At 37.7% G+C, this 23,727-nt stretch overlaps 1 protein-coding gene across 6 annotated transcripts in view; it reads left to right on the top strand.

Annotated features, from left to right (window-relative positions):
- Positions 1-22,743, top strand: part of rasa1.L (RAS p21 protein activator (GTPase activating protein) 1 L homeolog) — a 57,333-nt gene extending 34,590 nt beyond the window's left edge. For 2 of the 6 annotated variants that reach the window (XM_041568556.1, XM_041568567.1), the window contains 8 exons: positions 36-178; positions 1,031-1,146; positions 4,158-4,244; positions 6,166-6,233; positions 7,319-7,407; positions 15,052-15,108; positions 17,189-17,266; positions 20,226-21,065. In XM_041568556.1, coding sequence (XP_041424490.1) covers positions 36-178; positions 1,031-1,146; positions 4,158-4,244; positions 6,166-6,233; positions 7,319-7,407; positions 15,052-15,108; positions 17,189-17,266; positions 20,226-20,456 — 869 coding nt within the window. In that variant the 3' untranslated portion in view covers positions 20,457-21,065. Of the gene's footprint in view, positions 1-35; positions 179-1,030; positions 1,147-4,157; positions 4,245-6,165; positions 6,234-7,318; positions 7,408-15,051; positions 15,109-17,188; positions 17,267-20,225; positions 21,066-21,974 lie in introns of those variants that run through there. The other 4 variants (XM_041568560.1, XM_018264760.2, XM_041568563.1 and 1 more) reach the window with 4 other exon arrangements.
- Positions 22,744-23,727: the final 984 nt, after the last annotated feature.

Here is a 23,727-nt window from a genome sequence, read left to right as displayed (position 1 = left end):
TGCCTTATGTTTGGTAACATAGTGTTTCATTTCAGATGAGGCTACCACACTCTTCCGCGCAACAACATTGGCAAGCACACTTATGGAACAATATATGAAAGCCACCGCTACGCCATTTGTTCATCATGCCCTAAAAGACCCAATTTTAAAGATTCTGGAGAGCAAGCAGTCGTGTGAGGTGAGCATATTGAACCAATTTATAATTACTAATTCATAGAGTAATGTAATAAAAGGCGCAAAGTTTGCCCAGGTCTGGTAACCAATAGTAGCCAATTATGTGTGTGTTCTTAAACAGCTCACCAATAAATGCTACTTGCTGATTTATTTTTGTAGGTTGCTAGACTTAAAGTAACATTCCTAATGTGCCTGACTCTCTCAATCACTCATTTCATCAACTTTCCTACGTGTTTGCATACATTTTTATTAATTAACACAGTTAATGGAATTTTTCATATCAATATTTTGCTGTTTTAAATGAGAAGGAAAGGTTAAAACTAAGTAAGCTTTATCAGAAAGGTCTATATAAACACACCAGTAAACCGTCAAAGTAATGCTGCTCTGAGTCCTCTGTCAAAAACCACATTTCTTTCCTTTTATTGTGTACACATGGGCTTCTGTATCAGACTTCCTGTTTTCAGTGTAAACATCCAGGGCAGGGCTTGATCATGCTCAGTTTGCTCCTCTCCCCCTCCCTCCTCCTATTCCTGCTGTAATCTGAGTTTAGAGCTATGAGTGAGCAGGGAGAGACTCAGGCAGGAAGTGGTTTCACACCAAGCTTATATGGCAGTTGCTATCTTAACAAACAGAGACAGCATCTAGAGCTGTTTACTCAGGTATGGTAAAGCATTCTGCAGAATAAATATAGCATCCTAGCTTTCACTATTGTGGCTAATCTATTGGCAATAAACTGTCTTGGCGCTTTCCTTTTCCTTTAAGAGTGAAGAATACATGTATTTATATTTTGTGTTACGATGCAGTTTAATGATGTGTGTCATTTTGTTTTTGTGCTGTGTTTATTCTATATTTAAAGTTAAACCCCTCAAAGTTGGAAAAAAATGAAGATGTAAACGCTAATTTGCAACACCTATTGAACCTTCTTTCCGAGCTAGTAGAGAAAATCTTTATGGCAGCGGAAATACTCCCTCCGTAAGTAAGAATTTTAACAAGTCCCAAGTACCATAATTCTTTGAACATTTTCATTCTAAAGAGGATATTTAAACTTTGTTATAGTTTGAAAAGTTATTTTCCCACTTTAAAAACTTGGTCTTCGGATGTAAGAGCAGAAAATCCTGTTCTTCCAAGTTAACCACACCCATTACCTTGCCCATGATGCAATGCAGGAAGTGTAAGTTTGTCTGTTCCAAGTGTAAAAGGAGGAACACCGAGTACTAAGCGATCAGCAACATACTATGCAGAATTGACAGACCACCGGCTACCAAAAAAAGGACTATTCTTGGTAGTGGCCAATACCACTGGTCCAAAAATCTATTAAAATTACTGCAACCAAGACTGCAATAAAAAATTAACCCATGAGGGGTTCATAAAGAAGCAACTTTGTTTACTTGCAGTCAGTCTACCAACAACCTTATTCATAACTCGGCATAAGGATTATCTACCTATAAAATATTTCAATTTAAGATAGCACTTTCATCAAAGATTTAACCGGAAAATGTTTTTCCACCTTGCTCTCTCCTGGCAAATCACTATACCCCTCAAACAATGTAGGTCTCTCTAAAAAGATATTACATAAAACAGCTCATATGTAAAACCTTCTTCATGTAAATAAACCATTTTAATAATAATATAATTTTTTAGTAGTATGTGCCATTGGGTAATCATAAATAGAAAATTGCCATTTTAAATTATAAGGGCCGCCCCCTGTGATCGTAGTATTCACAGTGCACACAAACATACCAAACACACCATACATGTTAGGTCACATGAGCCAATTAACAGACAGAGTTGTGTCTTTTGCTTCCACACTTCTTCCTGTTACATTTAGAGTTGTAGTATTTTTGGCAGCACACAGACCATCACAAAATGGTGGATCAAGGCAAGAGATGTAAAAGGGCAATATTTACTTAAATATTAGGGCATAGTTTTCCTTTAAGTAAATAATCAGTGAGGGAGAATCACTCTACAGGCAGTTACAGAGCTTGCAAACTGTCCCCGCAAATTGCAGACTTGGCTGCAAGCAACTTATTATTATTATTATTTTCACAACATGTTTCAGATCACATGGACCCTTTTACAAGGGAAACATATCATGAAAATGTAATGAAAATAATAATAAATAAACACTTTTATTGTGTTTGGTTTATTCCTGTAGCTCTTTTCTTTATATTTTTTATTGTAAACCTGGCTGCACAGGGGAGAGTATATTGACTGCAGACTTTACACTTGATAGCTTATTAGTCAATGTATGGGGACAGAATTATAAACTTCCTAATTTATTACTAATTGAGGCTTGGTCACTTAGGGGCAAGATTCATCAAGGGTCGAATTTCAAGGTGATCAACTTGAAATTTGAATAAAAAAAGACCACCCGAAATGAATTAAAATAAAATCAATTTTTTTAACTTCGAGTGAATAAGCTGTAACATAGTAAGTAAGGTTGAAAAAAGACACATGTCCATCAAGTTCAACCTTTTAGTTTTTTTTTAATCTGTCAGTTGATCCAGAGGAAGGCAAAAAACCCATCTGAAGCCTCTCCAATTCGCCTTAGAGAGGGAAAAAATTCCTTTCTGACTCCAAAATGGCAATCGGACTAGTCCCTGGATCAACTTGTACTATAAGCTATCTCCCATAACCCTGTATTCCTTCACTTGCTAAAAAGCCATCCAACCTCTTCTTAAAGCTATCTAATGTATCAGCCTGTACAACTGATTCAGGGAGAGAATTCCACATCTTCACAGCTCTCACTGTAAAAAAAACCCCTTCCAAATATTTAGGCGGAACCTCTTTTCTTCTAATCGGAATGGGTGACCTTGTGTCAGCTGGAAAGACCTACTGGTAAATAAAGCATTGGAGAGATTATTATATGATCCCCTTATATATTTATACATAGTTATCATATCACCCCTTAAGCGCCTCTTCTCCAGCGTGAACATCCCCAATTTGGCCAGTCTTTCCTCTTAGATCAGATTTTCAATACCTTTTACCAGCTTAGTTTCCCTTCTCTGTACCCTCTCTAATACAATAATGTCCTGTTTGAGTGATGGAGACCAAAACTGTACGGCATATTCTAGATGGGGCCTTACCAATGCTCTATAAAGTGGAAGAATGACCCCCTCCTCCCGTGACTCTATGCCCCTTTTAATTCAGCTCAAGACCTTATTTGCCCTTGATGCTGCTGACTGGCATTGCTTGCTACACCCAAGTTTATTATCTATAAGGACTCCAAGATCCTTTTCCATAATGGATTTGCCTAGTGCAGTCCCATTAAGGGTATAAGTGGCTTGGATATTCTTACATCCCAGGCTGTATTCGATCTTTCGAATCAAATTCAAATCGTATTCGATTGAATTATATTCAAAGTATTTTTTTTTTTTTTTTTTAAAAATGACTCCAAATAGGTCATAGGAGGTCCCCCATAGGCTAATACAGCAGTTCGGCAGGTTTTAGATGACGAATAGTCAAGGTTGAAGTTTTTTAATAGAAAGTACACAATAAATTTAAAACTTTCTATTTTTTTTTTTTTTCAAATCCAATTTGGACTATTCCCTAGTCGAAATACACTAAAATTAGCTCGAAATTTGAATTCATAAATTAGATTTTTCAATTCGACCCTTAATAAATCTGCCCCTTAGTGATGGGTATACATGGTTCCCCCATGTGATATGTTTAACCCAATGGTCAGATTATAATATCTGTACAGTTTGCGCCACTACTTCAGTGACCAATGCAGACAAAGATCTGTTCTTTGGCTACTTCACCCAGGAGGAAATCCTGTGTGTTGCCATCTTAAGAGTGAGTAATACATTTGAAGACAATCACTTCAAAATAACTTGTTAAATCATAAACACAAACAAGCAACTTTCTTTTTACAAATGGCTGCCACACACCAGATCTTGCTAGGCTGAGTGGAGATTGTTACCAAAAAGCCATGTTAAAGCAAAATTGTTATTGAACTACTGTTTTTTTTTTTTTTATGACAGGACACTGAGATACATCTATGGGTGCTTACAGAAATCTGTACAACAAAAGTGGCCTTCTAATGCTACAATGAGAACAAGGGTTGTTAGGTAAGTAAGTAGACATTATTACTAAAACATTTTTTTACAATAATGTGCCTGCGTTAAACTATATGTAAGATGGTTATTTATCAAAGGTTGAGTTTTTTTCTGTTTGCTTATTTATGAAAAAACCTGAATGTAAAAAACTCAATTGAATGCAATCGGGGGTAATACTCGAATACATTGAATTGGTCGAGTTATAGGCTGAAAAAACCTTGAATTGATCGAGTTTTCGAGCGTAAACCACAGTAAAAAATCTGAAAATCCCGAAGGCAAAAAACATCCTCAAATGGTTCAAGGGACTTCTAACATTGACTTCTACATGACCTCGACAAGTTTTAGCTGGAGTATTTTCAGATTCAGGCTTTTAGCAGCTTTTGGGTATAATAAATCTCTATAAAGGGATTTTATTTTTTTTAATCCTTGAAAATTTTTAGTTTTTAGTGAAACAGCCCTTGAAAAACTTGAATTTTTGGGGAAAAAATGCAACTCTACCTTTAATAAATAACCCCCTAAATGTACACAGTGCTTTTAAGAACTAGTGCTCCTATGAGCAGAAAACTTCATAGGCCCGGGGTTATACCGGTGAGCACCACAGGGTGATCCTCTTCCGGCTTCTTCTTTCCTCAAGTTTCCCGGGGCAGGTGCATGTGCAGTAGAGCGAAATAGCCGACTTTTTAGTTAAAGTTTGGGTTTTTGCTCCACTGCGTATGCGCAGCCGCGAGAAGAAAGAAGCTGGAAGTGGAAGTATAACCCCAGACTGGCCCGGGGTTTCAGATAAGTAAATACAATCACTTGGGGTGCCTAACATTTGTCAACCCCAAGTGGAAGAAGACTTTCCTTCTCCAATAATGCGATTCTGCTCAGCAGGAACAAAGATAAGAAATGTATCAACTAATTTATCAATTTAGAACACTTACAGAGTCAGCGACCCCAGAGCTGCTTTAGAAAGACATAAAAAGATGAAAAATTAAAGTTTAAAATTCAATATTAGAAAAAACGGTCACAAATGAAAAGTGATTGAAAAAAGTCTATATTTCTGGAGAGCTATCTGAAAACAACTGAATTGAAGAAAGTGTTTGAAGGTGCACAACCCCATAATGCATTGCATATGGACATGCTCACAATTCTCGGAAAAAAGCTAACATGGCACAGGTAATAGGTGATGCATGTACTATGTACTCTGTGGAAACTAAGAATTGTGCTCATTATTACCTTCTAGACTAGCGCAAACATGTTGTTTATAGGTGCCAGAACACACACTAACGGGGGAATGTAATAAAAATCGCTAACGGAAAAACTATTCGCAATGCGAAAAGTTATGCCTTTGCGCGAACAAATTTTGCTTTGTGCGAATTTAATATAGCTTTTGCGAGCCCGGAAACTGTTTAGCGACCACTTCCGACAGTGAAAGACCGTTTGCGAATTTTATAGTTTGCGCCAATGCGCAGTCAATGTAATAAAACTTCTTACTGAAAAAGTCGTTATGTTTGCTCCAAAAGATTACGACACCTTCAAGCACTTCTTATGAGTGCGCAATTAAAATTCGCAATGCGCAATTAAAATTCGCAATGCAGTAACAGTTTAAGTAACAATATTACATTGCGAGATGTGGATTTTTAGTCTTATTGGTGCGAATTGTTTTGCTCTTTGCGACTTTTATTACATTCCCCTTCATGTATTTTGTTTATATGATTTTTTTTCTGTTATCAGCCATTTAAATTGAAAACCAATGGAAAAGAAACTGCCCAGGATTGTAGACAGTGACTGTTACTGTTGTATGTTCAGTACTGTCAAAGGTGCTTGAGTTAGTAGCAGGATAACAATGTATTAAATTAAATGATCTATATAATAATTATAAATCTATAATTTACTATCATCTTTTGTCTGCTGAACCAGCCAATCACTGTTTTTTTTTCTCTCTCTTAAGTGGCTTTGTTTTTCTGCGATTAATCTGTCCAGCTATCCTTAATCCAAGGATGTTTAATATCATATCTGGTAAGTAGAAATTCCAGTCATTGTAGAATTATTCAATTTGCATATCTTTGATTACACCGTAGAGCTCTTCTGTCTAAAAATTGCACAACCTAAGAACTGTCATAATAATGCCTCCTTCCTAAACCAAGTAGCAAGGCACACAAACTAGTACAGGGACTCCAAGACGGGAACAGCTCCCTGCCTGTAATGTTAGGTCTGCCTCCGGAGAGACAAATACACTGCCTGTCACAAATAACTGGGATTAAGAGTCATTTATATTTATCTATTTAGGATGTGACTGTCCTTGAACCATATTTAGCACTGTATAAAACAAAATTTCACTGTTTTAGGCTATTTTTCTAAAAATATTGTAAAGATTTTAGATTGACTGTTTGTATAATAATTTAAATTGCACAAGGTTAGAGAAGATAACTTGGCGTAATGTAAAAGTCTTGCGTTCCAGCGATATTGTTGCAACAGTTGGTCATTGTATGCCCCAATAGGAATGGTAAACGAGCTTGATTATCTTTAAAAACCATACACAGACATAGCAATGAAAGTGTATATCATTGAATCATTTTGTTAGGCTTCTTTGTATTTTCTATATGATTTTGTTTTATACATTTCTGCATAAATGTTTTGGCACTTAAAGGAGAAAGAAATCTACCGAAGCAGTTTATTGGCAATAGAATAAACACAATAGTGCAAGCTATAACACTATATTTTTTCTACAGAATGTTTTACCATATCCAAGTAAACAGCTATAGAAGCTCTTTGTTTATTTAGGATAGCAGCTGCCATATTAGCTTGCTGTGACATCCCTTGCTTGAGTCTCTCCCTGCTCACTCATAGCTCTGGGCTCAGATTACAGGAGGGGGGGGGAAGAAGAGAGGAGCAAACTGAGCATGCTCAAGCCTTAGCCCTGGAGCTTTATGCTGAAAACAAGAAGTCTGATACAGAAGCCCATGTGTACACAAAAGAAGGAAAGAAATGCTCTTTTTGACAGAGGACTCAGAGCAGCATTACTTTGAGGGTTTACTGGTCTATTTATAAAGACCTTTCTGATAAAGCTTACTTAGTTTTAACCTTTCCTTCTTCTTTAACAGATTCTCCTTCTCCAACTGCTGCAAGAACATTGACGCTGGTCGCCAAATCTCTGCAGAACTTAGCCAACTTGGTTGAGTTTGGAGCTAAAGTAAGCCTTTTATAAAACAGTGAGAGGGTGGGATGTTTGCCTGTAAAAAATCTTTTACTGCTGACAAGTTCAGGAGCCACTACTACTGCTATTATTACTACTACACGGTCATACTATATCCTTCATGCTTTTACTGTCAGTTTATAACCAATTCAATTTGCATTCTTTTCTGATTTAAGAATAACTAAAATTAATCTTTTGAACATATGCTGTAGCATGCTTGTGCCAGTGATTTATAGGAGTACTGCAGCATGTGTTCTTTGGAGTTGTATGTGGGTCCCTGGCAGGGTGACTAGCAACTTGAACCCAACGCTACAACAAGCGGATTGGTATAGTTGAGCATTGCCTGCATTAGGTTGTAAAATGAATCTTTTGGTTCTGCTAGGCATGTATAGGCAGTCTGACCTCAGACTCGTATTAATTATTGCACGTACAGGGTATACATATGCTAGGCATAGTTATGTACTGTCTATGGACAGTCTATAAGCCATTAGCCCTTTACTTGTCTACTTTTCTGCTGTTACCACTTCCTTCAGTTCTGTGCATGCCACCAGTGCTTTTTTATGAGGCGGTAAAATTCATAGTTACACCTAGAACTGACAGAAGGGCTTTGGGCTGACACAAAGGAATGAACAGTGGAACAGATTCTGTATTGTGAATTAAGCCAAACTAATTTCAAGAGAGAGCCCTGGAATTGATACAGATATAGTAAGATAGTTATTTAGATGGAAAAAAGACACACATTCATCACGTTCAACCTTATGGCTAAATGAAACCTATCTAACTGCTAGTTGATCAAGAGGCAAGAAACCCCATATAAAGCTTCTCTAATTTGCCCCAGATGTGGAAAAAATCCAAGATCAGATTTGTCCCTGGTTCAACTGTGTACTAAAAGTTTATTTTAGGAGCCCTGCTTTTTCTCCCATACTATCTAATGTATGTGCCAGTGCAACCACTTCAGAATTCCACACCTTCAACAACTCTTATTGTAAGATACCTTTGCAGTGAAATATATAATCAGAAATGCTTGGGACCGAAGGTTTTCCAGATAAGGAGACTTGCAAACGCTAAAAATTAAAGGATGGTTTTTACCATCAAAATGAGCTGCAAGTTTGGTTAAAGGATATTTAAACGCTTCATAAAGCTGCCCCAGTGAACCCCCTCTTTCCTAAAGTAATTGAGCTAAAACATAGTTACAGATGCAATATTATTCAAAACTGATAAAGGATGTCATCCGTGGTGCTAGGAAAACTCTTTAATGCTTCTAGCTCCAAGTTAAGAGCAGAAAACAAGTAGTCACATGATTAGGTGGAATTCTCATTGGAGGATTGGTTAGTTAGGATTAGCATTTTTTTTTTAAATATGTTTTTATTAATTTTTTTCCATAACAATATATAGAAAGTTATACAAAAAATTATGCAGTTTCTAAAATATTTCTAACCATACTTTCAGATTCATTATCACATAGGAATAATACCATGCAAGACAATATTTCCTTTTCCACATTTTATGGGTACTTAACAGTTTGTATGTAGCATCCAGTTTGTTTGGTGACTAGGATTAGCATTTTAATCTAGCCGCTGGCTCTAGAGGGCTGGGGATACATTTATTGAACCTCATTGGTTTACAATGTAGAACCCTTATGTTGGTGGACTACCATTTATAACCTACTTTGATAATATGTTAATATTTGCTGGGATTTGTAGTCTAGTTGCAGTTAAGTGTGTTACAGTTGCAGTTAAGTGTGACTGAGTAAACCTGTTTAATATCGAGCACAAGGTACGGTCTTATTACATAGCACATGAGTCAGAAATAAAAATCTGTTTAATAAGCCTAAGTTGGAAATGTCATCACAGAGTTCTCTTGTTCACTATTTTCTGGAAATTATGGAATTCCCATATGGAAATTCCATATATTTTCCCAAATTGTGTTTGTATTTTCCCTTGTGTCAAAAACCTTTGATTCTTTATTTATGTGATAGTGTCGATACTATACATTGAATAAAGACGCAAATATTGTGCTGTATTGTTTTAACAATGCGTCTTAGGCCCTAATTTAAATTAGATCTATGCTGCAGAAGGCTACACCGTCACATGGTTGTTTTTTCACAGTATTAGTAGCTTGGGCCTGTTTTACTTGTGTATTGCCCCTTCGTAAAAGATCTGGAAAAAGAAACTGGATTCATGGTCTGTACATTCGGATTGTGGGATCTTGTAGACATTCATCTGAAGTTAGAACTGCTTGCTTTTAGCCATATGTGAATATTGTAAAGTCCCTTAAGTAGTTCTTACCAACTTTTTCTACTCTAGTGTTGCCCATTTCAGCTCTTGTTTAAACAAACCCTCTTTTTGACATGAGCTCATTCATTTGGGTTATGTATAAAAGGTGAGTAAACATTGTCTGACCTGCCAGAAATAAATGGTCTGGAAAATTGGCCAGTTTTGCCTGTACTGCCTGGCCATCTGAGTATGAATGGCAGGTTAGAGAAGTACATAGGTGGCTTGTTATTTGAGGGAAGTCCGAAGCATCATCTCCCCACCACAGACACTGTAATTACCCAAGCAGTTTTTTTTTTTTGAAAGTTCAAAGTTACCCAATAAGTGGCATTTGGGAGCGCATGCCCAAAACTGTCCCTCCAGTTGAAATATCTGCATCACTCTAAGCAGAGATTCTTTCTTCCATTTACCGAATCTTCCCTTACTCCATGGGCACAGTGTTTGGCATGTGAGCACTGGATTTTGATGGATACCGTGATCATGTTGTCCCCACACTTCCTTTTTTCTTAATACAAATAAATTTAAATAGGGCATAAAACATCGCTGTAAATGCTATTGTTGGCATGTAATTTTTTAACATTCCATTATTTTTCTCATGCCCATTTCCCTCTCCATGTGGAGCTAAGGAATCTGTGCATTGCTGACATAAGGGTTTCTTTTCCAGTCACAATAGTCTCCGCAGTACTTTGTACAGAGGAAAACACTGGCATAGTTTAACGGTATATCCCAATATTTTTGCAAGCAGTGTCACAGGTTTAGATGTTAAAGGGGTGGTTCACCTTTCAGTTAACTTTTAGGGTAAGGGCACACGGTCAGATTCGGGGCGATTAGTCGCCCCAGCAACAAATCTCCTCTTCTTCGGGGTGACACCCGAAATGCCTTCCCCTACCTTCCCGCCGACAATAATGAAAAATCGCCAGCGGGATGGCACTCGCGATGCTTCGTTTTCCAGGTCGCCCAAAGTTGCCTCCCGAGGAAACTTTGGGCAACCTTGGAAACTAAGCGTCGCAACTAATCTCCCCGAATCTGCCCATGTGTCCTTACCCTTAGAATGTAATAGAGTGGCAATTTAATTAATTGCCTTTTTCTTCTGCTTTTTCTTTCACAGACCCCATCTAAAAACAAATACTCTGTAAGGCCACGAATGTATTGTTATTGCTACTTTTGATTACTCCTCTTTCTAGTCAGGTCCTTTCCTATTAATATTCCAGTCTCTTATTCAATTCAAGGAATAGTCGCTAGGGTAATTTGGTTGAAATACCCTATTGCTGAAATTGCAAACTGGAGAGCTGCTGAATAAAATGCTAAATAACAATACCACAAATAAAAATGAAAACCAGTTGCAAATTGTCTCAGAATGTCACTCCCTGTAGCATGCTAAAAGTTATCCTAAAGGTGAACAACCTCTTTAAAAACAAAACTGAGCGGGTTCAGTAACTCATTCCAGCAGCTTTTTTTCTTGCTGGGTGTTTCCATCTTGCCACACTCCCAGCAAATGTCAAAGCATGTCCCATAGACTACTAATTAGGCTTTTGGAAGGGGGATTTTCAGCAAAATAATAGCTTAATTGGGTCCCCCTTATGCACCTACTTCCATCACAGCACAACACCCACAGATCTCTTACAGAGGCACTGATTTGGTAGGCTCCCAGTTATTATGTGTCCATAAAGATTTTTTCCCCACTTCTTTTTATAACAAATTAGGCATCAGGGTGACTCGGTAGATAGCACTAGTGCTTAGCAAGCTTAGGGTCCTGAGATCCAATAGTGACTGAGCCAGTATCTATTGGCCATTTAGATATATATTATCCATTAAAGAGCAAGGACTGATGTGAATGATCTATAAGCTCTCTAAAGCATCATATAAAATATGTTGGTGCTATATAAATTAAGGATAATACAATTATTTTCTCTGTCTTTCTTTCTCCGTTTTATATCTTGTTCACTTCTTCCCTCCATCGATGTATTTTTTTATGCTTATTGCATCCCAGAGTAGCATATCAAGCAGTAGTTCATATCAGGTCCCTATACTGACAAGGTGTCAATTCAAAATTCCCTCCTCATGTACCTCTTTGTCAGTCTTCTCTCATCCTTCCTGGTTAGTGGGGGGAGGTCTCCCACTGTTTCATTATTCTTTTTGTATTTTCTTTCTTTTCTCCTAATTCTCCTCCTGGATATGATTGGGGTGGGGCAGGCTAAGAAAAAGTCAGAGTTGATGCCATTGAAAAGGAATTTTGGTCAGGCTGATCCTGACTTCTGTAGATCATAAAATCTTCAGCCCTGGCTGTTGAACAACTGACTTGTCTGACATTTTCAGGTTGCTGTTTGATTTTTTTTATTTGTACAGACAAGGGAGACAAGGTAAGACAAAAGTCTAATTCACTGGGGGTTCTAATATATTTGGCACCCCTAATTTAAATGACATTTTTTTGGCCAGTGCTTTTCTCTCTAAGCATCATTTAACATAATTTACCAGTGAACCCTTGTGATGTAGCCAGACTTGCTAGATTTGCACACAGTACTACACTGCACATGCCTAGGTAGGTACAAGTGTTACGTGATAAATATGGTAAGTTGGTGGAGCAGTGTTAAGTTAGCACGTTGGCACCCCCAGTGCCTTACCACTCTCTAAACATTTTTAATGTTCCCGTTCTATTGTGTAATGTTAATAAGATGGGTGAATGTATAATTTAAAGGAGACAGCTACCGAAGCAGTTTATTGGCAATAGATTAGCCACAATAGACTATATTTATTCTGCAGAATGTATACCTGAGTAAACAACTTTAGAAACTATATGTTTGTTTATGATAGCAGCTGCCATATTTGCTTGGTGTGACATCACTTCCTGCCTGAATCTCTCCCTGCTCACTCATACCAGGTATGGGAGGAGAGAGGGGGAAAAGGGAGGGAGAGAGCAGCAAACTGAGCATGCTTGAGCCCAATCCCTGGAGGTTTACACTGAAAACAGGAAGTCTGATACAGAAGCCCATGTGTACACAATAGAAGGAAAGAAATGCTGTGTTTCTTTTGACAGAGGATTCAGAGCAGCATTATGTTGACGGTTTACTGGTGTATTTATATAGGCCTTTCTGATACAGCTGACTTAATTTTAGCCTTTCCTTCTCCTTTAATGCCCCCCCTCTACCAGGTTCTATGTAGGTGTTATTGGCTTAGACGGGTTGTTCACCTTTGAAATAACTTTTAGTATGATGTAGAGAGTGATATTCTGAGACAATTTGCAGTTTGTTTTCATTATTTATTATTTAAGGTTTTTGAGTTATTTAGCTTTTTATTCAGCAGCACTTCAGTTTGCATTTAAAACAATCTGGTAGCTAGCGTCCAAATTACCCTAGCAACCATGCATTGATTTGAATAAGAGACTGGAATAGGAGTGGGCCTGCATAGAAATATGAGCGATAAAAATTAGCAATAACAATTCATTTGTAGCCTTACAGATCATTTGCTTTTTATAAGGGGTCAGCAACACCCATTTGATAGCTGCAAAGAGTCAGAAGAAAAAGGCAAATAACTAAAAAACAAATAATAAAGACCAATTGAAAAGTTGCTTAGAATTGGCCACTCTATAACATACTAAAATTTACCTTAAAAGGTGAACCACCCCTTTAACATTGCTCATTTCATCAGCTACCAAGCCATGATATTCAACCTCATAAATCTCTTATTGTGTAACATTTCTCTTATAAGAATATAGTAACCTAGTGAGCCATGGGCAGTTATCTGACCTATATTGGGTGTGACCAGCCCAACAATGTCATTCATTCTGTATAGCAAGAAACCCCATTTTTCTATACCCTCTACAAAGAAATACTATTAAACTATGCCAGCATAAGTATTCCCTGTACTAAGCACAAAGCATGAAAGTGTTGGGACTATAATGGTCTTTAAAAAAAAAATGAATGAATGAAAATGAAATTGGTTTTGGTGTCAGAACATGCCTCCAAAAGTGTATAAATGTGTATTATTATATGAAATCAATTTTTCACAAGTTTTTAAAGGGCTGGTAATGCCAGAAATAAAAATGCCATATCTACATTTAAAGATGATCTCTGTTTGTCCATCAGCTACAAATAAAACATTTCTTTGTTTGACCCATGTTTGCAAGTACTTACAGCTGTTGAATCCTATCTGTTATCTGCTATGCCACTGCTCTATGGTCCTATTAGGTTTGTGCCACACATTTAGTATTCTCGGCCTGTGAATAAACACAGGCAGAGTATCCGTCCTACTCTATTAAAAGCTTCTTGATGAGCCATTGCATCCACCCAGCTGCAGGCACACATAGTGAATTTGGTAAGAAAATGGCCAATGCAATGGCTCATTAAGAGGCTTTTAGGAGTGTATGGGTGGATTCTCGTCCTGTGTTTTTCCTCCACATGTGGCAGCACACCACTGATTCTCTCTGGCGAGTGCATTCACCTCCCAGACCACTTCCAGGCCAAATATACCATCCAGGTTATATGTAGGGGAAGAAGCACACCAGCTTGTTCTGGCAATTGTCTTTATCACATTTTATTGCAGAAATTGATGTTCAGCACTAGCCTTAGGGTTTTAGTTGCTGCCCTCATGGCTACATAGGAGCTTGTTCTAAATAACTTAGAGCTTCTAAAGCAAACGCTAGTTGTTAGCAGTACAATATGTTAAAAAAAAAAACTATTAAACTATTAAAAGAATTGTTCAGTATCAAAATAAAAACTGGGTAAATAGATAGGCTGTGCAAAATAAAAAGTGTTTCTAATGTATTTAGAGTGAGTGGATGTCTAACATAATAGCCAGAACACCACTTGGTTAGCAGGCAGTAAACAATCAATGACTGGAGTGGGGGACCACATGGCACATAATTGTTGCTTTTGAATCTGAGCTGAATGCTGAGGATCAATTACAAACTCACTGAACAATTATGTCCCATATGGCCCCCTTTATAGTCACTGACTAACTCAGAGTTAGAGAACTGCAAAGCAGGAAGTAGTGTTCTGGTTATTATGTTAGACATCCAGTCATTCCAGCCTTTATACATTACATTTTTGGCTAACTAACTATATTAGAAACATTTTTTATTTTGCACAGCCTATCTATTTACCAAGTTTTTATTTTTACATTGAACAATTCCTTTAATTTATCTTGTTACCAGTCCATTTGGTTTTGCAAATCATGATAATGATGCAAAATGAAATCATTTATTTTTAAAGATCAATGCAAATTCGTTTTTTTTAAAATCTCATCCATATTAACAATTTATAAGTAAAGACATGTTGCTGAAAGTTGTCGGAGGGACAATTGGAAATCTGTGAGGCTCTTGGATAACATTGTACGTAATACGGTCTAATAACAATTCCTTTCATTCTGGTTGGCACGGGAGGGACAAGCTGCTGCTGTGCCACAAAGCTGCGTTTTTTCTTCCGGAGCTGTAAGAAAATACGTTTATTTTATATCTTAACCAGTAACCGATGTTGCACTTGCCGTTGCACTTGCCGTTGCATGACCTTCATTCCATGTGCGGTTCACACATCATGTTCTTTTGTCGCTCTCATTGTAGCCTTGCACTGTGAACCAAACGCTGTGTCTCAGAGTATGGATGCCAGATGATAACCACATATTCAATCACTATATTGACTTATAGTCAACAGAAGTCTCAAGCAAAATCTATAGAGGACTTAGTCTGAACTTACTGTGAGACTGGGTCTGATAATCTACCAATACCATGTTATTACGTTCTATCATCTTATATGATATTCATAGATACCACACACTGATTCAGGAGATTGCATGCTGTGTTTTTTTTATATTGAATTATGGACCCCACTCCAGTAACAACAACAAAATGAGTGTTTCAAAGTAATTCAAATATAATATACTATTTCCCTGCATTGATAAAAGCTGTTTGTTAGATTCAGAAAGACTAGTATAGTTTATGTAAACAAACTGCTGTGAAGCCAAGGGGGCAGCCATTCAAGGCTCTGATTACATAGCAGATAACAGATGCACTCTGTAGAATCCCATCGTATTCAATTACATAATTTATTGATGATCTGTTAAAGAGCAAGTCAACCCCCAAATAAAAATTTGCCTAATAAAAGAAAACTTAATTTTAAGCAACTTTCCAATATACATTCATTACAAAATTTCACTGCTTTTAAAGTTATTTGTAAAAACAATTGATATTGAAAGCAGCATTGGCTTAACTCCCAGTTTTTACTTTTTAAACAATGTTGCAACAGTCTTTTAATCAGCTGCCTTGTCTTACATTGTATCAACAGTCTGATCCATCAGGGCAGAAAAAAATGCTACTTTCAATAGCAATACATATACAAATAGCTTAAAAAACATAGAACATTTGTAATGAATGTATATTGCAAAGTTGCTTAGAATTGTGTTTTCTTTAATTATGCAAATTTTAACTTTGGGGTGACTTGCCCTTTAAGTATCCTGGGCCTTTTCTCCTTTTTTAGCTTGAATGGCTGCCCCCATGGCTACACAGCAGCTTGTTTATATAAACTATAGCAATGTTTCGGAAGCAAACGCATAACTTGTAGCAGTGCAAGACAACCGTACATTATATTCTAATTATTTTAAAATGCTTTAATTTTTTTTTGGTGTTACTGTTCCTATAATCCTCGATTTCATCCAGTCTATTCAGGTATTACCTTCTCATAGGACCAATGTGGAATTTCTGTTGCAATGATCTGTTTCCCATAATCACTCTGATCATTAACTGTGGAGAAAGAAAATATTGTATTTATTACATATCAGCACCTTTGTGTATCCTGGAAGGCTTTGTGTGTAATATATAATTTTAATTTTGAATAGTCCTGTGGGCACTCCATGTTTGTATGAGTTTAAATCCTGTGGCTCTGTAGTGTATGGCTTGTTATAGTGTCGCTGCAGCTGTTTTTGTTGGTATAATTCTGCTGATGGTCTTGTAGTTTGGGGGGGGGGTATAATAGCCAGCTTTTGTAGCTGTTGGCAAGACTAGCTGTCTGCTTTCTTTATCCAATTTTATGTGATTAGAAAAGGTGGAGTACTTTATATTATATATACTATAGCTTAAAGCAAAATGTGTTTTATTTCATCCATAAAAGCGTGTCAATCAACCTGACTGCCCCCATGTTTCACAACTGCTTTTGAGTTAACAACTAAAAGTCATGTGATGGTGTAAAATGCCATTGAAATGCATGGTTCAGTGCAACAAACAGATGTTTTATTAAAGCAATAGGCTAAATGCATGTCCAACTGAAGCCCTATGTACAGTACTTGGCTTAATGTAAGCTGTACATAAATACTGCTCCTTTAAATCCAGTAGTATTCACTCCATACCATGTAGCTCTGAAGCATCGGTAACTTCAGGAATGCACAATTCTGCATCAACTGCATTGTTAAAAGGACTCCATTCTCCCTGACACCGAGATGCTAATCATATTTTAAGACCACACACCCTAATTAAAGAAATGTTTGACTTTGAATGCAGTAACATAAGTTCTCTTTTTCAGGAGCCCTACATGGAAGGAGTGAATCCGTTTATTAAGCAAAACAAGGAGCGCATGATCATGTTTTTAGATGAACTTGGCGTAAGTAACTTTCACTGGTTGTGGAGTTCATTTTGCTCTATCTACATTAGTGGCAGTCAGTCCTCTACAGTTCAATTCACCCCTCGAAGGATCCCTGAACCTGAAGCTCATAACAAGGCTTCTATTATCCAGAATGTGGAATGCTTAGTGTGGGGGTCCCCAAACTTTTTTTTTTTTTTTACCCCTGAGCCACATTCAAATGTAAAAAAAAGTTGGGCAGCCACATAAGCATGAAAAATGTACCTGATGGGTACAATATAATGACGGTGGTTGGTTATTGTGGCCCCTATGTGGACTGGCAGACTATAGGAGGCTCTGTTTGGCAGTACACCTGTTTTTTATACAACCAAAACTTGCCTCCAAGCCTGGAATTGAAAAATAAGCATCTGCTTTGAGGCCACTGGGAGCAACCGCCAAGGGTTTCCTTATAATCGGCTGGTGGGATATTACGGAGGGGTGTTGCCTTAACTAGGTTTTGTAGAAATAACCATGCAGATGAATTTAACATCTTGTAAAAATGACCAACCTTGCACCTGTTGACCTAATTTGGACAGGGAGCCTAACACTCTGCCCTTAATTTGAAAACAACTGATATAAGCACGGGACCACTGCTGAGAGAACCTTCAAGGAAAACTATACCCCCAAAATGAATACTTGAGCAACAGTTCATACCAAATTATTAGAGAATCTTTACAAACTGGAATATATATTTAAGTAAATTTTGCCCTTTTACATCTCTTGCCTTAAACCCCCATTTTGTGATGGTCTGTGTGCTGCCTCAGAGATCACCTGACCAGAAATACTGCAGCTGTAACAGGAAGAAGTGTGGAAGCAAAAGACAGAACTTTGTCTGTTAATGGGCTCATGTGACCTAACATGTATGGTTTGTTTGTTTGAATCATACAATTCCAGGGGGCTGTCCTTATTTTTTAAAATGGCAATTTTCTATTTATGATTACCCAGTGGCACATACTACTAAAAAAAGTATATTATTATGATAATGGTTTATTTACATGAAGCAGGGTTTACACATGAGCTGTTTTATGCAATATCTTTTTATAGAGACCTACATTGTTTGAGGGGTATAGTTCTCCTTTAGTCATACCTACTTGCGTGCACACAAACATTAGAAATCAATAGGGATCAGAAGGTGACCATACATGGGTAGATTTAAGCCTCTAATTCAGGTCCTTTAAGGTGGCCATACACACACAAAAATCTGTCCAATGTCGGTCAGGCCATCTGCATTATTGGTCATGTTATCCGATTGTTGGGCCCTAGGGCCCACGATCGGATCAGCCCAATATCGCTCACTCAAGGTGGGCAGATCGGCCCATGTATGGGTAGCTTTAGACTGATCAGGTTTGATTTTCCCCTCAGATCGAGGACGAATTGGCTAGTTGGTGGGGTTCACAGTTCCTGTGATTGTAATCCGACCGTTTGGCCCCAGGGCCTACAATCACATTAAGCCCAATATCTGTCACCTTAGGCGGACATATCAGTGCTAAAGGTTTGCTCATTTGGTGACCTCACCAAACGAGCGGATCTTATAGTGTGTTTCCAGCTTTGCACAAAGGCATTTTAGTCTGCAATCCTGTGCAGGCTTTTTTGTCTACTACATTGCAGCGAGTTCAAGGGGAAATGTATTTCTTTTTTTACATGAGCTTATTCTCTTGGGTTTATCTAGAAAAGTGCATAAACACCATCTTTACTGCCAAAAATCAATATAAATAAATTTTCTGTTATTACACAGACATACCGATTCCACTGATTGAAAGGAAACCATGATAGTCTGCTTTTGACTCATAGGAACAACTTCCAACACCACCTTGGAACATTGTAAGGGGAGAAGTTCAGATGCTCAGTCCCTATGAACTGACTGAGTCTTAAAGGAGAACTAACCCCTATAAATAAATATGGCTAAAACTGCAATGTTTTATATACTGAACTTATTGCACCAGCCTAACGTTTCAGCTTGTCAATAGCAGCAATGATCCAGGACTTATAACTTGTCACAGGGGGTCACCATCTTGGAAGTGGGCTCTGAGCAGCTGTTGAGAAGCTAAGCTTAGGGGTTGTCACTAATTATCCAGCAGAAAATGAAGTTTGTCTATAATATAAGCTGATGCTACAGGGCTGATTATTAAATTCTGATGCTAATTGCACTGGTGTCTGTGCTGCCATGTAGTAATTATCTGTATTAATCACTAATCAGCCTTATATTGTGACATTTCTATTCTATGTGTACTGTATATTGTGAGTGGGTCCCTAAGCTCAGTAAGTGACAGCAGCACAGAGCATGGGCAGTGAATCAGCAGAAAAGAAGATGGGGAGCTACTGGGGCATCTTTGGAGACACAGATCTTCCCTGCTAAAAGGCTGTGGTTGCCTTGGGCTGGTACAGAAACTGAAAACATAATGTACAACATTTCTAGCTTACTTCTTTAGTTTAACTTTCCTTGTCCTTTAAACCCTGAATGCAGATATAGTCAGACATGCACAAATGTAGCAGCCATGGCATTTACATGTTCTCTCATGGGTACAGTCCCCATTGGGGAAACTCTGGTCTGTTACCTCCTGTGTACACAAAAACAACTACATTATATATCCACTTGTAATTGAGCTACCCATGAACACTTCTGAAACAAAATCTTCTGACTTGCACTGCTATTTAGTAGTTGGGTTTCTGCTGCAGTTTACATATATCTTTAGCATCCGTGCAGGACACTTCTATATTAACTGCGGAGTTGCCATGCAGAATGGGGATTTTTCTTGTTGCGTTTGTGTATAGATTAGCTGACCCACCGACTCACATGTGCATTGGTCTCTCCTAGTAATTGTCGTAACTTCATCATGTTACAAAGTATAGCGTTCACATTGCACGGCTGGTTATTTGCGGTTATGTATAAAGTGTGTTATTTTTCACTTCTTTCTCCCTCTTCCTAAACATTTTTTTTCAGAATGTGCCTGAACTCCCGGAAACTACTGAACATTCTAGAACTGACCTGTCCCGCAATTTGGCAGCTTTGCATGAAATGTGTGTGGCCCACTCTGACGAACTTAGAACCATTAGCAATGAGCGAGGGGCCCAACAGGTAATTCCTTGTTGTCATTGTTTGAAGTGTACTACGCAGAGCGGCAGAAACTCGTGCATTCCCCGCAACGGTGTTTTTATGGGAACATTATATTAAACAAAAAAAAGAGCCGAACCAAGCTACGATCTAACGTTATAAAGAGTAAATCCCTCAGTGTACAGATATTGGTGAGACGGGAGGACTTTCTTTATTCACTAATGATTTTCGAATGATGGCGGCCCTGAGTGTGCTCATTGAAGTTTCTCACAATGCAGCATTTTTTCAGTATCATTGTATTATTATTATTATTATTATTATTATTAACATGTATTTATATAGCGCCAACATATTGCGTAGCGCTGTATCTGCCGTATTTGCTTGTGGGCAGTTTTGTGAATTACATGCGAGTTGCGTTATCAGAGCAGGGATTTCTCTTCTGGTTCTCTAGTGTTAATATCAGCGTTAGAGAGCAGTTTGCTTGGTCCCAGTCTATTGGGCCGGTCACACGACCCACTGTGGGAATGTTCTGGAGCTACTGCCACATCCAGAGTGATTGTAATTACAGGGTTATTAGTGTCAGTAGCCACACAACACACTATTCATGAGGTTGGGCAGATTCAGCACAAATGCCTTCAAAGGGGTTGTTTAATTTTAATTCAACTTTTAGTACAGGTATGTGGTCTGTTATCCAGAAACCCATTATCCATAAAGCTCCAAATTATGGAAAGGCCGTCTTCTATATCGTCTCCCAAATTTTTAAAACCAATTTCCCTTTTTTTCTGTAATATAAAACAGTACCTTGTACTTGATCCAAACTAATGTATAATTAACCCTTATTGCAAGCAGAACAGTACTATTGGGTTTAATGTTTAAACAATGTTTTAGCAGATTTAGAGTATGGAGATCCGAATTCTGAAAAGATACATTATCCGGAAAACCAGAGCATTGGATAACAGGTTCCAGAACTGTATGGTGTAGAGAGTGATATTCTGCGACAATTTGCAATTGTTTCCATTTTTTTATTATTTGTGTTTTTTGAGTTATTTAGCTTTTTATTCAGCAGCTCTTCCGTTTGTAATTTCAGCAATCGGGTTGCTAGGGCCCAAATTACTAAATTATTAATTTATGTGGTCGCATGGAGCGCTTTAAAGACACATGTTTTTCAAAGTCATTCCAAATCAAAGCTTATCCACAACCTCATTGCTATTAATAGTGTCCTCAGAATCTTGACCCATGGATTCTGTTTCATTGTACTAGGGATGCACTGAATCCAGGAATCGCTTCAGAATTCTGGTAAGATTCTGCCTTTTTTTCAGCAGGATTTGCCCAAATCCAGGCACCTGGCCAAACTGAATAAAAAATCATGTGACTTTTCATCACACAAACAAGGAATTCAATTTTTATTTCTTTACTCTCTTCCCCCCTTGTCTCCCTAATCTTCATATGCAAATTAGGGTTCAGCTTTGGTTCAGTATTCGGCGGAATCCTAAAACAGTGGATCCAGTGCGTCCCGATTGTGAACCATTTCTAAGTTACTTGATTTGGGGAACAAGTCCTTTTATAATGTTTTTTTCTTGACCGTAGTAGAAGCTGTCTTTAACTATTATATATATAATGTTTTTGGTTTTTTTTCAGCATGTTCTAAAGAAACTTCTGGCAATTACAGAGCTTCTTCAGCAGAAACAAAACCAGTATTGTGTATGTAACAACAGCAGGTAGCGGCTGCAGCTCTTGGATACAGCACACGTACACCTGGAGTAACTTCCTTCTGCTCTTTCCAAAAATTGCAAATACTATAGGCAGATCTTCAGCGATGTGTTGGACTGTGCGCCAGAGATCCTTCTGCTGCTGAATAGCTGTCGGCAGATTGTTCAGCTTTCTGTGCAACCCGATTGCACTCTCCACCCTTTCAACTGACGACCCCCGACTCTGAGCCTTCGTCTGCTAAATCGTCTTTCAAGATGAACGATCTGATCGCACATTCCCTTGTATTACGCCAAAGCCAGTCCAAAACCTGCCCACGTAGTCGCCTGCTTCAGGGGCGGTCGTTTCTAACTGGATTACAAACTATTTTTATACCATTCTTTCTAACTGGTTTCTTTTACGACTCTTCAGACGCCATGATTTATACATTACTCTTAAACTGACAAAGAACAAAATGTTTTTGTTTTTTTTTATACCTTGTTTGTCTTTTCTGGGATCATATTACGTTTATGGAAAACAAGTTTATTATATTTGTGCCACGTTGTTATGGTAACATTTCTCCAAAAAAAAAAAAACCTAACCAGGAAAAAAAAATGTAAAAGCTTTTTTGTAAAAATGTTTACACCGGTAAATAATTTGATTTGAAAATAAATTTATTAATGAATGTCTCTCCTGTGCATGTATTAAACATTTTGTTATACACGTCGTCTTTTTTTTTTTTTTTTTTTTTTTTGCTTGGTCCATTGAAAACTGAAAATATTTAAAATCCTTAAAAGGGTTGTTCACCTTTGAGTTAACTTTTAATATGACATAGAGAGGAATATTCGGAGACAATTTGCAATTGGTTTATATTATTTGTGGTTTTTGAGTTATTTAGCTTTTTATTCAGCAGCTCTCCAGTGCGCAATAGCTGCAATCCGGTTGCTAAGGTCCAAATTCCCCTAGCAACCATGCATTGCTTTGAATAAGAGACTGGAATATGAATAGGAGAGGCCTGAATAGAATGACGAGGAATTAAAACTAGTAATAACAATAAATTTGTATCCTTACAGAGCATTTGTTTTTTAGATGGAGTCAGTGACCCCCCATTTGAAAGCTGGAAAGAGCCATATGAAGAAAGCAAATAATGCAAAAACGATAGAAAATAAATAATGAACACCAATTGAAAAGTTGCTTAGAATTAACCATTCTATGACATACTAAAAGTTCACTTAAAGTAGAACCACCCCTTTAAAAGGTCTGCCTTTTTTTTTTATCTGCCAAATGGAAAAACAGCAGAACCCTGATTTTTAACGTTACCCAGGCAACAGCATCAATTCTGGGAACATATAAAATATCGGGGGGGGGGGGGGGAAGAAGATGCCAGTTGCCTGCATGGGACCATGATAAAAAAACGGCCTCCATTCCATGGAAATTCCTCCTTCAGCGCTACTCAAACTGTGAGGATTTGATAAGGGGCATCAGCCTGAAGGGCACTTAGTGTGAGATTGTGGCAGTTTGCTCTTTTAGATTCACCTGCTAAAAGTTCTGCTTTAAAGATCAGTTGGGGTGAAAATGTATTTGCTTTCTAAGATATGCTTAGAACTATGGCTGAATGTCAATACATTGATGTTCTCCTGTATTTGTAACTTTATAAATTAAAGGGGAACTATTGCTAAAATGAAAATTTAACATAAGCTTCAGC

The sequence above is a fragment of the Xenopus laevis genome, chromosome 1L (genome assembly GCF_017654675.1).
Source record: "Xenopus laevis strain J_2021 chromosome 1L, Xenopus_laevis_v10.1, whole genome shotgun sequence".
NCBI lineage: Eukaryota > Metazoa > Chordata > Amphibia > Anura > Pipidae > Xenopus > Xenopus laevis.
The sequence above is the reverse complement of the archived record's forward strand: the minus strand, read 5'-3'. Positions and strand labels throughout refer to the sequence as shown.